The sequence below is a fragment of the Geotrypetes seraphini genome, chromosome 12, assembly GCF_902459505.1.
Source record: "Geotrypetes seraphini chromosome 12, aGeoSer1.1, whole genome shotgun sequence".
Classification (NCBI taxonomy): domain Eukaryota; kingdom Metazoa; phylum Chordata; class Amphibia; order Gymnophiona; family Dermophiidae; genus Geotrypetes; species Geotrypetes seraphini.
Window position 1 is genome coordinate 120,851,774 of NC_047095.1, and position 14,871 is coordinate 120,866,644.

Below are 14,871 nucleotides of genomic sequence, written 5' to 3' on the forward strand. Positions count from 1 at the left end.
TATTTCAAATAAAGACGACAATGGCGCCATCTGGTGGAAACAGCGCAAAAGGACAATCAATGTGAATAAATTGCAAAGGAAAAGCTATTGCAAAAAAAGGCGGAAAAAGCGCCCTCTGGTGGAAACAGCACAAAAGGACAATCAATGTGAAAGAATTGCAAAGGAAAAGCTATTGCAAAAAAGGCGGAAAAAGCGCTCTGGTGGAAACAGCACAACAGGACAATGTTCATGTATGGCAAAGGAAAAGCAATTGCAAATAAGACAGAAATGGCGCCCTCTGGTGGAAACAGCACAAAAGCACAATGTAAGTGAAAAACTATTAAAAATAAGATGGCAATGGCGCCCTCTGGTGGAAAGAGCACAAAAGGACAATGTAAGTGCATGGCAAAGGAAAAGCTATTGCAAATAGGGCGGCAATGGCGCCCTCTTGTGGAAACAGCGCAAAAGGACAATCAATGTGAGTGCGTGGCAAAGGAAAAGCTATTGTGAATAAGGCGGCAATGTCGCCCTCTGGTGGAAAGAGTGCAAAAGGACAATCTGAATGCATGGCAAAGGAAAAGTTATTCAAAATAAGGCAGCAATGGCACCCTCTGGTGGAAACAGCACTTAAAGACAATCAATGCGAGTGCATGGCAAAGGAAAAGCTATTGGAAATAAGGCGGAAATGGCGCCCTCTGGTGGAAAGTGCGCGAAAGTATAATGTTAGTGCATGGCAAAGGAAAAGCTATTGCGAATAAAGCGGCAATGTCGCCCTCTGGTGGAAAGAGCGCAAAAGGACAATCTGAATGCATGGCAAAGGAAAAGCTATTCAAAATAAGGCAGCAATGGCGCCCTCTGGTGGAAACAGTGCAAAAGGACAATCAATGTTTGTGCATGGCAAAGGAAAAGTTATTGCGAATAAGGCGGCAATGACGCCCTCTGGTGGAAACAGGCAAAAGCACAATGTAGGTGCATGGCAAAGGAAAAACTATTCAAAATAAGATGGCAATGGCGCCCTCTGGTGGAAAGAGTGCAAAAGGACAATGTAAGTGCATAGCAACGGAAAAGGTATTCAAAATAAGGTGGCAATGGCGCCCTCTAGTGGAAACAGCGCAAAAGGACAATCAATGCGAGTGCATGGAAAAGGAAAAGCTATTGCGAATAAGGCAGCAATGGGCCCTCTGGTGGAAAGTGTGCAAAAGTATAATGTTAGTGCATGGCAAAGAAAAAAGCTATTGTGAATAAGGCGGCAATGGTGCCCTCTGGTGGAAAGAGCATAAAAGGACAATCAATGTGAGTGCATGGCAAAGGAAAAGCTACTGCAAATAAAGCGGCAATGGCGCCCTCTGGTGGAAAAAGTGCAAAAGTATAATGTTAGTGCATGGCAAAGGAAAAGCAATTGCGAATAAGGCAGTAATAGCGCCCTCTGGTGGAAAGAGCGCAAAAGCACAATGTGAGTTCATAGCAATGGAAAAGCTATTTCAAATAAGGCGGCAATGGCTCCCTCTTTTGGAAACAGTACAAAAGGACAATCAATGTGAATTAATTGCACAATACAAGTGCTACCCGATTTCCAATTCGAATCTATTCACTCTTTTTTTTTTAAATCAGCCTGGCCGATTTGGTGACCAACCCTCCTCCCTTCAGGTCTCCTAAAGCAGGAGCGACAGCGCTGCTTCTTGCTGGCCATTCACTGCAGCTCCTGCTTTGGGGGGGGGTCATTTGGAAGTGCTGCAGCACTTAGGCACTCTTTGCAGTGTCCCCCCGGCTTCCCCCTGGCCTCCCATTGTCCACCACGGTTCTCCAAGTGCTGCTCGGCTCCATTGTTGCTTTCACCTCCTTCCCAGCTGCTCTGGCACCGAGCCGCTGGTGAACTGCAGCCACCTGGGACTGAGCCACATCCCCGCCGATCTCCCTAGCTGGGCAGCGTCTGTGTAAGCGCTGTGAAAAGCCTTCTCTCATTTCCCTGTCACTATTTGCTTTTCTTTCTAATGCACTTTTTTTGTAGAATGCATCTAAGTTGCAAGGGGGGAAGAAAACTTTTGTTGCCTGTCTCCGCTCCCTCCTACCCCAGTTACCCTCCGTGCTGCATTTTGCTTTACTTGTGCCAGCTTGCAGATTGTTTTGCCTTTAGTTTTGTCTTGTAGAGTGACTTTGTTTGTGTTGCTGGGAGTGTTAAATGTGCTCTTGTTCTTTTTCAGGGCCACGATTGGTGCGGTTTAGAGGGTGAATAAATACGAAAAGCTAAAATGCCACTTGCAGTTTTGTCAAAACATTTCTTGCCAAGTGCAGTTGTGCAGGAGAGTTCCGAACTGTATTTGGCAGATGCTTTTACCTTTTATTCCCGGGTTTGGGGGTCGTCATTGGATTGTAAAAGAAACAAATGTTTCGCTTCTGCCCGGAGTACTGGAATACTGTTCTAGGACTCCCACAGAAATATCTAACTCAAGATTATCGGTGGCTTCCTTTTTGCATTAAGACACCAAAGTGAAAGGGGTCGGCCTTGTTCAACTTATCAGTCACGATTTTATCCTGGACCACTGAAATTTAAGAAAAGGTACCGGGGGAGGGAGGAATAATGGGTCTAAAAACAGAGGAGATGGTGGACAATGGGAATTAGGGAGGGAAGGAACAGAAAGGGAGAGAAGTTGGACACAAGGGATGGTGTAGAGGGGGGGAGGATAGAGATACTGGATAGGAGGGTAGTTGGGAAGAGAAAGGGAGAAATGGTGGACCCTGTGGTGGTGGGGAAGGAGGGAGAGATGCTTGATGAAAGGAGAAAAGGAGAGATGGTGGATCTAGGGATGGTGGGGTCCATTACTTCAGCTGCGGGGATGGAGACAGAAAAAAGGATAGATGTCAGACCTCTGGGAGAGGGAAGGGGAGGATGGAGATGGAAGATGGATGGTTAGCACCGGAAAAGAAGAAAATGACAAATGGGCAAGAGACCCTGGCAAGCGAGTTATCAGAAGACAACCAGAGCCTGGGACCAACAAAAAGGTAGAAAAATAATTTTATTTTCTGTTTTGCGATTACAATATGTCAGATTTGAAATGTGTATCCTGCCAGAGCTGGTGTTAGACTGCGAACGTGAGCTAGGATTTAACAGAGAGGGGAAAAGTCTTGTTTATTTTGTTTACACCACAGCACCAGTGTGGGTAGGAGAGGGCAAAGGGGGTGAAGAGGCTATAAAATAAATCCACCAGAATGTTTGAAGAAAACACCCACTTGGGCAGGAAAATCAAATTGAAGTTTTTTCCTGAATCAGGCAGCACCTATTGATACTTCAATGGATCAGTCTTATATTCAGCAGCCAAATTTCACTGCTGAAACTTTTGCCATTTTCACTCCGCCCCAGACCACTTCCCTTTTCTGGATGAATAAAACGGGTCTTTCTACAGAAAAGATGGCCAAATCTCTTTCTAGAGCCACCAGACAATTTAAGGGGAAAAAAGAGCTTAGGTGTTGCTGAATATTACCCACTATTTCTATATTATCGGGTTTCCCTGAAAATAAGACTGTCATATTAATTTTGGGCCCAAAAACGCACTAGGTCTTATTTTCGGGGTACAATGATCATATCTCCCTTCCTCTCCGCCATCCCAATTCTTCCTCTTTCCTTTCTCTCCCCCACATGTGCAGCATCTTTCCTCCCCTTTCACCCATCCCCTTGTGCCTTTCCATCCTTCCCTCCCATCCCCCTGTGCAGCAGCTTTCTATCCCTACCTCCCTTTCATCCCCCCCACCGTGCAGCCAAACGCCCACTGACCCTTCCATCTCGACCTCCCATCTGAACCCCACCGACCGCGAGACCGATACACCTTCTTCCAAATGACAGCGTCGTCAGCAATCTAAACAGGCTATGTCAGAGCTTTTACCACAGTGGCTGGCAATAACCCCCCCCCCCAGCTTGATAAAAGGGGGCCTATATTTGTAGTCACTAAACCCATGTGGAAGGCGTTCTCTACAGCACTGGTTCCCAACCCTGTCCTGGAGGACCACCAGGCCAATCGGGTTTTCAGGCTAGCCCTAGTAAATATGCATGGAGCAGATTTGCATGCCTGTCACTTCCATTATATGCAAATCCCTCTCATGCATATTCATTAGGGCTAGCCTGAAAACCCGATTGGCCTGGTGGCCCTCCAGGACAGGGTTGGGAACCACTGCTCTACAGACTGAGGCTTTCTACTTTTCTTCCCCTGCCACTAGGGGTCTCTTCATTTGTCCAACGCGAGTTTTTCCCATTTTGCCTTGCCCACATAATAATATATCTCCAAGTTTATTTAAAATTTGTTATTCAGCGTATTCAAGCTTCTAAACGGAACATAATAAAAACAGGGGCAATACATAAAATATATTTTACATACGAGATAAGACTAGTAAACAAACAAGACAGACAAAGAAGGGACGTACATATGGGAGGGGAAACCCATCAGAGATTAGGGGAAATGTATACTATGCATCCTTAATAGGACAGTTACAAGACATAAGCATCCTTGAAATGATTTTAATTTAGATTTAAAATGGTCTAGGGGGCGGCTCTTATCTTAACTGGAGTGGAGTAGCAGTCCAAGTTTGGGGGAGCAGTAATGGAGACGTTTGTCACACGTTTTGTGTTTATGTGTTGTAAAGATGGGACTGATTATAAATGATAACAATACCCGTCCTTTTCCCCCTGCTTATAGCAGCCCGGGGTGGGGGCGCCGCTAATTTTAGGATTCATTTCCTTCTCCCACCTTGTCCCCAGTATCACTGAGCTCTCACCAGTCCAGCCCGGGATACACTTGCATTGGTATTCGGTGCCGGAGAATCGCTGGCAGGTGCCTCCATTCCTGCAGGGCGGAGGGAAGCAGGCATCCCCGATCGCGCCCTGGCACTCCTCGCCGGTGAACCCCGGCAGACAGGAGCAGAGAAAGCCAGCGGATAATGGGCGGAGCAGCACGGTGCAGGTGCCTCCGTTGCGGCAGCGGCTGAGGGCACAGGGGTCGGGGAACTGGCATCTCTCGCCAACGAATCCGGAGTCACATCTGTGGAAGAAAATAGATAGAACCTTACTTAACATTGGCTCAACCAAAGCTTTATCCAACTGAAACTCAGCTAATCCTGGCTGTACTGAAGTATTACCTAGTCAGGGTCCAGGTAATCCCTGTTCTATCGAAGTATTACCTAATCAGTGTCTAGACCAGTGGTTCTCAAACTTGTCCTGGGGGACCCCTAGCTAGTCAGGTTTTGAGAATATCCCTAGTGAATATGCATGAGACAGATGTGCATGCCTATCACCTCCATTATATGCAAATCTCTCTCATGCATATTCACTAGGGATATCCTCAAAACTCACCTGGCTAGGGGATCCCCTTAGGACAGGCTTGAGAACCACTGGTCTAGTCAATCACCAGCTGTACTGGAGCAATACGCAACTGAAGCTCAGGGAATTCAAGTGGAGTGAAGTAGCAGCCTAGTAATTAGATCATCAGGCTAGCAACCAGAAATGCCTAGTTCAAATCCCACTGTGATCTTGGGCAAGTCACCTAACAGCATTACTCAACCAAAGCACAGCTAATCCCCAGCTCCCCTGGAGCATTATCCACCCAGAGCTCAGCTTATCTCTGGCTGTGTCACAGTTTGGCCGATCTCTACTGGACAATTGCCTATCCCAAAGCCTAGCTAAGGTCTGATTCTACAAAGCTCAGTTCATCTCCAGTTCTACTGGAACATTATCCAACTAAGCTCTGGTTGATACCCCAAGAGAATTTCTTATCTGGAGTCTGGCTAAGGACTGGTTCTACATAAGCATTCTTAAACCAATTAATCTCCAGTGCTACCGGAACATTATACAACCATTAACCCCAAGCTCTACCAAAGTGTTACCCATCCACATCCTAGCTTTCCTGGAGAATTTCTCAAGCAGATCCTGAATAATCCCAGCTCTATCTTAATTTAGCTCAGCTGTAGCTGAGCTTCTTCCTGGTTCTATTAAAGATCCAGAGCTAAAACCTGGTAGGTTCACTTACCGGCAAGACATAGTGCCATTCTGGAAGTTCAGGCATGTCCCACCATTGGCACAGGGATCTTTGGAGTTCAGACAGCGTAGACCTGCATAGTACAGAAAGACAAAGCTGAACTAGGGCAGGGCAATGAGAAATGGTCTTCTCTCACTTCAGGATAGGAAGTAGGAGGGATCGCACTTCCCAGAATCCTCTGCTCACTTTCCTTCAGTCAGTTCCCAGAATCCTCTACTTTCTGTGTTGGTCAGTTCCCAGAGTTCTTCACTCTGTCCCCCTCCTTTTGCTCCAATGACACCTGTTCTCTGCCCTTCACCTAGTTTCCACAACACCTTGCTCTTTATCTATCATTTAGGTCCTAGTATCGCCCTGCTCTCTCCCCTTTGCTCAGTGCCCAAGTAGGGCTGCCAACTGGATCCAGATTCATCCAACAGATTGATCTGGTCCTTAGTTTACCATGTTATATGTTTGGGGTGGGAGGAAAGATTCAGTACGCAGCAGTTTTTACACTGCTGACAGCCAGAGGTTGAATCAAGCTTCGATATTCAATGTTGGACATGTCCAGGCTTTGGTACTGATCTTGCCAGGTACTTGTGACCTGGGTTGGCCACTATTGGAAACAGGATACTGGGCTCGATGGATCTTCAGTCTGTCCCAGTATGGCAACTCTTATGTTCATATGTGAGCCAAGTATAGGCCAATCAAGCCATTGTGACATCACTGCTGAGGTTGGCATTGGTGGAATGAGGCATTATGACATCACAATATCAGCTCTGGAATATTGCTTCTCCTTAGGATCTTGCCAGGCACTTGTGACCTCGGTTGGCCGCAGTTGGAAACAGGATACTGGGCTCGATGGACCTTCAGTCTGTCCCAGTATAGCATCTCGTATGTTCTTATACTGTATCTGGGTGGGTGATGACAATTCATACTTGAAACACAGCTGACTCATGTTATATTACATATTATCCAATAAACAGTATTATAGAATGTGCCACACCACAACCCCTGTCATATAGATTGTATTACATATTATCTATGTTATATAACAACACATATAATCACATACGAGAATGTATGTGGGCACGGCCTATATTCAGTACTGTACGTGCCAGCTTAACTGGGTGAGGATTGGTCCAACTTGCTTGGTTAAATATGCAAACCCAAAAACGAACTGCAGGAAAGGTACAAGGTACAGGAATTTTTATTCAAATCAATAAAAATCAATAAAAAGCTGGTGTATATAAAATTAGTCCTTGATGTTAAATAGTACGGACCCGACACGGTCCATGTTTTGAAAAACCCTTCTTTCTCAGGGGGTCCATGAACCATTCAGCGTTTTTCTGAGCAGCATTTTTGACAGGAGAATCTTTATCGCCTGTGTTTTCAGAATCTATTATCAATATATATATATATATACTGAACATTATGGACCCCTGAGAAAGAAGCATTATCCCTGGACAGCCTACTGACCATGATTTAACCAGACACAAATCTTTCCTGCCTGGTTGACTCACTTCTGTATTAATTGCATTTGCTATGAAAAAGCAAGACTACAAGTCCCTGCATGCAATGTGGGAAAGCCAGAACTGGGTCAACATTGTTGAGTGAATCCGGAGCCATTCGACAACCCTAATGTTCCCAGTCCCCCTCTGCTCGCTCCCTTCTTGTGCCTAGACCTAGTGCTGGCCCAGGTTGGTCAGGGAAGGGCTCAGGAAATCCCAGGGGAGCTCTGAAGGGGACTCGTTTCGGACCCTTTCCTGTTTTTTTTCCTGTTTGGAGACTATGTTTGAGTTTCTGTGTAATTTGTAGAGGCCTGCATAGTCCTGGAGTGAGAGGATTTCCTGTAGGAAGTCATGGGAGCGTCAGTCTGTAGCGTGAGAATCAGAAATAGAGAAAAGGGGGGAGGGGGAAACACTCTCTCCACAGTCACAGAGAGACAGAGAGCAGTCTCTCCACAGTCAAAGAGGCATGGGCGGGGAGGTGGTCTGTTCAGGGTTATAGGAGGGCCCGAGGGGAAGGGAAGGGTGAGGGAACAGTCCCTCCAGAGCCAAACAAAGAGGTAGTGGTCTCTCCAGAACCAGCAAAAAAAAAGTAGGGGAGAAGGGTGGGGGTGATCTCTCTAGAGCAGGGTTAGGGAACTCCGGTCCTCGAGAGCCATATTCCAGTCAGGTTTTCCCCAATGAATATGCATTGAAAGCAGTGCATGCAAATAGATCTCATGCATATTCATTGAGGAAATCCTGAAAACCCGACTGGAATACGGTTCTCGAGGACCGGAGTTCCCTACCCCTGCTCTAGAGTCAGACAGAGATAGATGGAGAAGCAGTCTCTTCAATCAGAGAGAGAGAGAGAAGGTGGGGGAGTAATACAGAGCAGGGGAGAGAGGTGAGATAAGCCTCTCCCAAGTCACTGAAAAGGGTAAAGGGTTTGGGGGGCAACCAGGGCTGGCTGAACCATTAGGCAAGACTAGGAAATCACCTGGAGTAGCCACTTGACCGTGGCTGCAGTCACAAACTCACAACAAAACGTTCCACAAACTCAAAGGACCATCAGACTGTATTTTCCCCTGCACGGAGAGCAGGTATTTTCCAAACAGCCCTTTGACCCAAGTAAATGGCTTTTGAAAATTTGAGGAATGTGCTTTTGTTTGAAACCACACTGTTAAAAGGAAAATGAGCCGAAATCTCCCCCTCCCCATGTGGTTTTTGTTTTTTTTTTTTCATGTGCCATCAACAGTGCGCACTCTTAGGGGTAGAGTTGAAAAAAGAGTGCCAAAATTTAGAAACTGGAACGATGCATGCTAAGAGCAACTTCTAACACGGCGCAGAACAGATGTTCTAGTACAGTGATTCCCAACCCTGTCCTGGAGGAACACCAGGCCAATCGGGTTTTCATGAATATGCATGAGAGAGATTTGCATATGATGGAAGTGATAGGCATGCAAATTTGCTTCATGCATATTCATTAGGGCTAGGCTGAAAACCCAATTGGCCTGGTGTTCCTCCAGGACAGGGTTGGGAACCACTGTTCTAGTATACCAGCGTTAAATAAACAATTTCGACCTAATTGTAGGCGCAACCACTTATGCCGTTTCAAAGGCCGGTGCCAGTGCTCCGCATCAATGTGGGCAGTAGAGAACGACACGGGGACAAATTTGTCCCTGCCCTCGTGGGATCTCAACATCCCCGTCCCCGCAAGCTCTGCCTAAAACCGCGCGAGCCTCGAACACTTACGATTTTAAAGCGTTCGAGGCGGATGCGGACGGAGCTTTCAGGAATGGGGCAGTGGTGTAGCGAGAGAGGTTGGTGCCTGTGTACCCTCACTCCTTGAGCACCCCCTCCTCTCATGTTCTCCGGTGCGAGCGGTATCTTCCACTCGCTGTTCGCGCCAGCCTTAGCTCCCTACTGATTTCTGGTCCCGCGACCAGGAAGTGACATCAGAAGGGAGCCGAGGCTGGAGTGAGTAGCAAGTGAAAGAAGCTGCTTGCGCTGGCGAACATTTAAAGAGGTACATGGGGGGTGGAGGGGGGGTGGAGAGGTGCCAGTACCCTCTGCAAAGACGATCCCTGAGGCGGTCCACCCCCTGATCCCCTTACTATGCCACTGGGAATGGAGTAGGGACAGGGACAGAGCTCACGGGGCGGGACAGGGATAGAGAGATCCCTTGAAGACAGGGAAAATTTGTCCCCGTTGGCAGTTGGGCATGTAACTCCTAGTATTCCTCTACCTAATGTACCTGGGGCAATAGGGGATTAAGTGACTTGCCCAGGGTCACATGGAGCAGCATGGGATTTGAACCCACAACCTCAGGATGCTGAGGCTGTAGCTTTAACCACTGCGTCACTCTAGAAATCAAAATGTAGTAAAGGTGAGCCAAGTCTAGGACAATGAAGCCATTGTGACATCACCGACGAGGCTGGCTCTTATTGGTGGAATGAGGCATTATGATGTCACACTACCAGCTCTGGTTATCCAGAGGCTGAAACTTTTCACACTATTTATTTAGTCAAGTTTTCTGTACTTTTTCTCCCAGTGGAGCGCAGAATGGTTTACATGAATTTATCCAGGTATTTTTCCCTATTTAAATGTACCCGGGGCAATGGGGGGTATTAAGTGACTTGCCCAGGGTCACAAGGACCAGCATGGGATTTGATCCCACAACCTCAGGGTGCTGAGGCTGTAGCTCTGAACACTGTGCCACACCCTCCCACAAGCACTTTCTTTTTGGAGCAGAACCCGGCACTGGCACACAGCAATGCCCATCACTGGCGGCCTCCGACGGGCATAAACGTTGCTTTTGTATCAATTAGACGCACGCTTGGCCACGTTATAGATTGAAGGGGAAGACACACAAATTCCTAGAGACTTGTAGAACCTTCTGAGGCATGAAAATAGGCAAGAGGCAGTACAGACCAATGGTTCTCAACCTAGCCTGTTGGGTTATCAGGATTTCCCCAATGAATATGCATGACATCCATTTGCATGCCCTGCCTCCATTGTATATAAATAGATCTCAAACATACTCATTGAGGAAATCCTGAAAACCCAATTTGGGCAAGGATCAAGGTTGTCCCCCCCCTGCCCTAGTGGTTTGTAGAACCTCATTGGCTTGAGAAGATGGGGGGGGGGGTCCTGAAAACCTGACTGGCTGGGTGTGTCCTGAGGACTGGCTCGAGAACCCCTGCCTTGCAGTAAGTGGGAGCAGGTTGCTGTTTAGTACCTTCAAAATATGACACCCTAGGCAAGTGCCTATTTACATGTCAGCCTGCTCCAGAGTCAGCTTGGCAGAGTAGTTTCTCCCCCTCTGAGACCGAGGGGATATAGAGACCGCGATGGGAAGGGAGGGCAGTGGCTCCGGAGCTAGGGTTAGGAGAGATGCAGGAGTGATGGGGCCGGGGGAGACAGAGTCTGTGTCATAACCAGACAATTTTTCAGTGCGTTTTCAAAACAACGCCTAAAGGGGTAACGGGGCTCCCTTTTGTCTTAAAGTAGGATCCAAAAGCGAGACAGGAAGGAGCGGTCTCTTTCCTCCTCTCTGGGTCCACACAGGGACTGCATTCTGGAGATCCGGCCCCATCATTGTTCTGCCCTTATCGCTCAGCTTCCTGCCCAGGGACTAAGGGCACCTCACACAATGCCCCCATCCTCCTGCCCCCTTCTCAGGAAACGCTTTGTGGGAGAGCAGCAAGGCATCCCAGCCTGGCTCTAAGGAGAGAGCACCAGCAGGGAGCTGAAACCACTAGAGTGCATCCCTAAAATTCATGCTGGAGCCAGGGAAAACAAGCATCCGACTCGTATTCCTACCCCTGGCGTGTGTGTCAAAGATTTTGCAGCTTGCAAAGATTAAAGTTAGAAATGACGGATCATTTCTGAGCTGAAGAAGAAAGGTTACCTCTGAAAGCTAATCAAAAAACATGTATTATTATTCCAATAAAAAAAATATCATCATCTTTTTTTCTTTTTAAGTTTTGATTTATTTCTATATATTACCTTTAAAAGTGGACTAACGTGGCTACGGATCAATATCGGAAGTTTACCTCACCTTTTGGTTTGGTCCCTGGATATGGGGTTGGGATGAGTGAAAACCTCAATGCAATTGGCAGACAGGTTTGTTTTATGAAGTCATAATCGAGCAAAAAAAACATAGGTGTGACATCACAACGAAGAGCTGCTTCTGCCCTACTGCACAAAGAGGGGACAAAGAGAACATCAAGTCTCCTGCCCCCCCCCCCCCCCTCCAGTCTCTCCCCAACTCCCTGACATTACAAGGAGATGATCTCTCTCTCTCATGGAATCAAAGTAAAAGTCCCTCTTTATCTCAGTGTGAATGTGCGAGGGGAGGGTCTCTATCTTACCTTGACAAACTGGCAGGCACAGGAAGATGAGAAGAGGTAAAGGGCACAGCTTCATCCCCCGCTCAGTGTCAGTAGCTCCTCAAGCGTGGGCACATTTGTAAATCCACAAGGAGGAGAAATCGCCTGGCCCTGGCGGTATTGATGGTGGTGGCTGTTCTGCTCCCCTCTTCAGCTGGCTCGGTCCAGACAGGGGGAGGCTTTACCGAGAGGTTGCCTCAGACACAGAGCCCGTGGGGCGATGTCTGCCGTTTGCAAAACAGACCGAAGACAGAGGACCATCTCTCCAGGAGCCGCCACCCCACCCCTCCCACCCTCAGCTTTCCATCCCAACAGAGGACATGACACCAAGAGCCTGCACCTCCCCCTGGCTCCGTGGGAACCAAACTGAACCTGCTGCCAGTCTCGGTGACATTTCCTAGACACACAATGCACTAGAAAGCCTCCGGAGACTGACACCCGGACAGGGAAGAGAGGATGCTGAGAGCAATATCAGGCTTCTCCAAGACCTTTCCCTGCTCTGCCACACCTACCTCCCCCCCAAAAAAAAAGACGGGCTGACCTGCTCCTGGTTTTGCATGCATGTGAAGTCAGATTATATCACATTTCTGGACCTGTAGTTCGGAAATCCTCGCTATGAACCAGGTCCGAAATGAGCAAAAGAAACGGTTAAATAATTTTGCCTTAAATCACAAACCCAGACTTCGCTGAATTAACAGAAACCTACAGATACCACCACTTGGCAGTTCAGAAAAGATTTGAGAGAGTCAAAGAGAAAAAGTTATTACATCCAAGATAACAACCGTGAAAACATTTTTTTTCCTCAAGCACAGGCTTCTGAAGGTCAAAAGCTGAAAACTAGTGCATTTCCTATTAACCCCTTGGAAACAAGGGCTTCAGATGAGTTTTGCCACCAGGAATGGATTCAGACATAGGCACGAGCCTAGGGCATCAAATTTGAAAGTCAGTCAAAAATTGGGCTCAGGGCCTCCAATTCTGCCTTTGGGTGTTGTAACCTTACACTCAGCCCTGTTTGACACGTATAACGGGCGTAAGATCTGGTATTTGGAACACCTCATCTGTGTGCAATAAAATTCAAAAATTCACACAGAAGAGCTTACTCTGGGTGTTTTTCAAGATTTAATGCTCCCAGTTCAGTCCAAATACAGGCATTCAGATACACAGACTTGCCAAGTTACCCAGTTCTAGGAGGGCAGAAGCGGAGCTAGGTTTTAATGCGAGGAAGAGCTGATCCAGCTAGGTGCCATTTTATTTAAAATCTGTTTGGGGTAGCGGCCGCCTCTGCCAGGACAGAGATTTTTGGTCATTTTTGGATTTCCAACATCCTGGTTCATTATGGGACCCGCAGCTCTGATTTCAATGAGAAGAATTAGGGACTACAACTCCCACACTGCTGTGAGATACAAGCTCAAAACCAGGACTGGCCAAAAGTCTACCTGGAACAGTAACTTGACAGCTCTGAAGTTCTGCTTATTAGGATCCACAGAGGGTGCGTTCAAATACAGAACCGATACCATCTCATGCTTCGTTCAGCAAGGATGACTTTTGGAAATGAACATCTCTCAATAGATGCTCAGAAAAGTACAATGGTCGAGACCGCTACACTAGAACAGGAAAACAGATCAGCATGACTGTACAAGGAAATTACTGGGTGTGACACAGATCGGTGGATATTGGGCGGAGGGAGGGTATGTGAGAGCACCATGAAGGGAAAATTAATTCTACATAGATTTATATGGAGCACTAAATAAACACATTTATATGTGTAAACCGATACAATGGTGTACCGATTTGTATTCTCCACATGGCCATAGGTCCCCGGGTCTCTTCCCATTGTATTTTACTGAATTCAGTTTTGGTCCTCTTGTTCCTGGGTTTTAGCCAGGGATACTGCAGAGGCAGGGCTTCTGCCAGTTACTGTGACCTGAAATAGGCACTGATGGAAACAGGAAACTGGGCTAGATGGACCATTAGTGTGACCCAGTATGGATGTTCTTATGAGAAGGGGGCGCAGGGAGTCCCATCTATTGTATAATGGTGACACCTAGTGGTCAGACATAGGGTTTACTTAATTGTTAGAATTCTATTTTCCATCTTCCAGTTTACTTCATAGATTTTCTGGTCATTTTACTACAAATTTATGCTGTTAAGATATCTCTTCTGTTCTTAATGACGTATTAAAGTTTGATGTTGTTGTAAAGCCCTAAATTGAGGGGGTGGAATAGCAGAAAGCTGCAGCGAATCCTTGTTGAAAAATTGTGGGATACAAGAAATTTGGGGGGCAAGATTCAGATGGTGGTGACTGATGAAATTGAACAGACCAATGATATGAAGAAGACTGCAATTTATTAGATAAACCAAACCCGGACATGGCCACGTTTCGCTCTCAGGCAGCGTAAGAGGAAATCTGCTAGAAAGGGAAAAAAATAATTCACCCCCCCCCCTACTTTTGAGGCAAATCATTTTTTCATCCACAAAAGGATCTAAAGAGGCACCTCTTCTCTTTTATTTTAAACACTTTCATAGTCACCAAATCAAGCAGGATTCAAAAAGCCAAGGTGGCGCCTTTTCGCTTACTGCGAGAACTAGTAAAGCTTTCAATCCTGCTTGTTTTTGTGGATGAGAGAGCAATTTGCCTCAAAATGGGGGAGCAATTTATTTCCCCTGACGCAGCCTGAGGACGAAACATGGCCACGTCGGATTTGGTTTATCTAATAAATTGCAATCTTCTTGATATCATTGGTCGGCTCTGTGTTTCTGCCTGTGAGAATATTCGCAGACAATCATAGTAACATATACATAGTAACATAGTAGATGACGGCAGATAAAGACCCGAATGGTCCATCCAGTCTGCCCAACCTGATTCAATTTAAATTTTTTTTTTTTTTTTTTCTTCTTAGCTATTTCTGGGCGAGAATCCAAAGCTTTACCCGGTACTGTGCTTGGGTTCCAACTGCCGAAATCTCTGTTAAGACTTACTCCAGCCCATCTACACCCTCCCAGCCATTGAAGCCC

The 14,871-nt window shown here is 46.7% G+C and overlaps 1 protein-coding gene across 1 annotated transcript in view; it reads right to left on the minus strand.

Annotated features, from left to right (window-relative positions):
- NOTCH4 (notch receptor 4) overlaps window positions 1-12,120 on the minus strand; it is a 72,113-nt gene extending 59,993 nt beyond the window's left edge. The window contains exons 1-3 of the mRNA XM_033915954.1: window positions 11,839-12,120; window positions 5,991-6,072; window positions 4,744-5,006 (exon numbers count right to left, since the gene is read on the minus strand). Of these exons, the coding sequence (XP_033771845.1) occupies window positions 4,744-5,006; window positions 5,991-6,072; window positions 11,839-11,893 (400 nt within the window). The 5' untranslated portion in view covers window positions 11,894-12,120. The remainder of the gene's footprint in view (window positions 1-4,743; window positions 5,007-5,990; window positions 6,073-11,838) is intronic.
- Window positions 12,121-14,871: the final 2,751 nt, after the last annotated feature.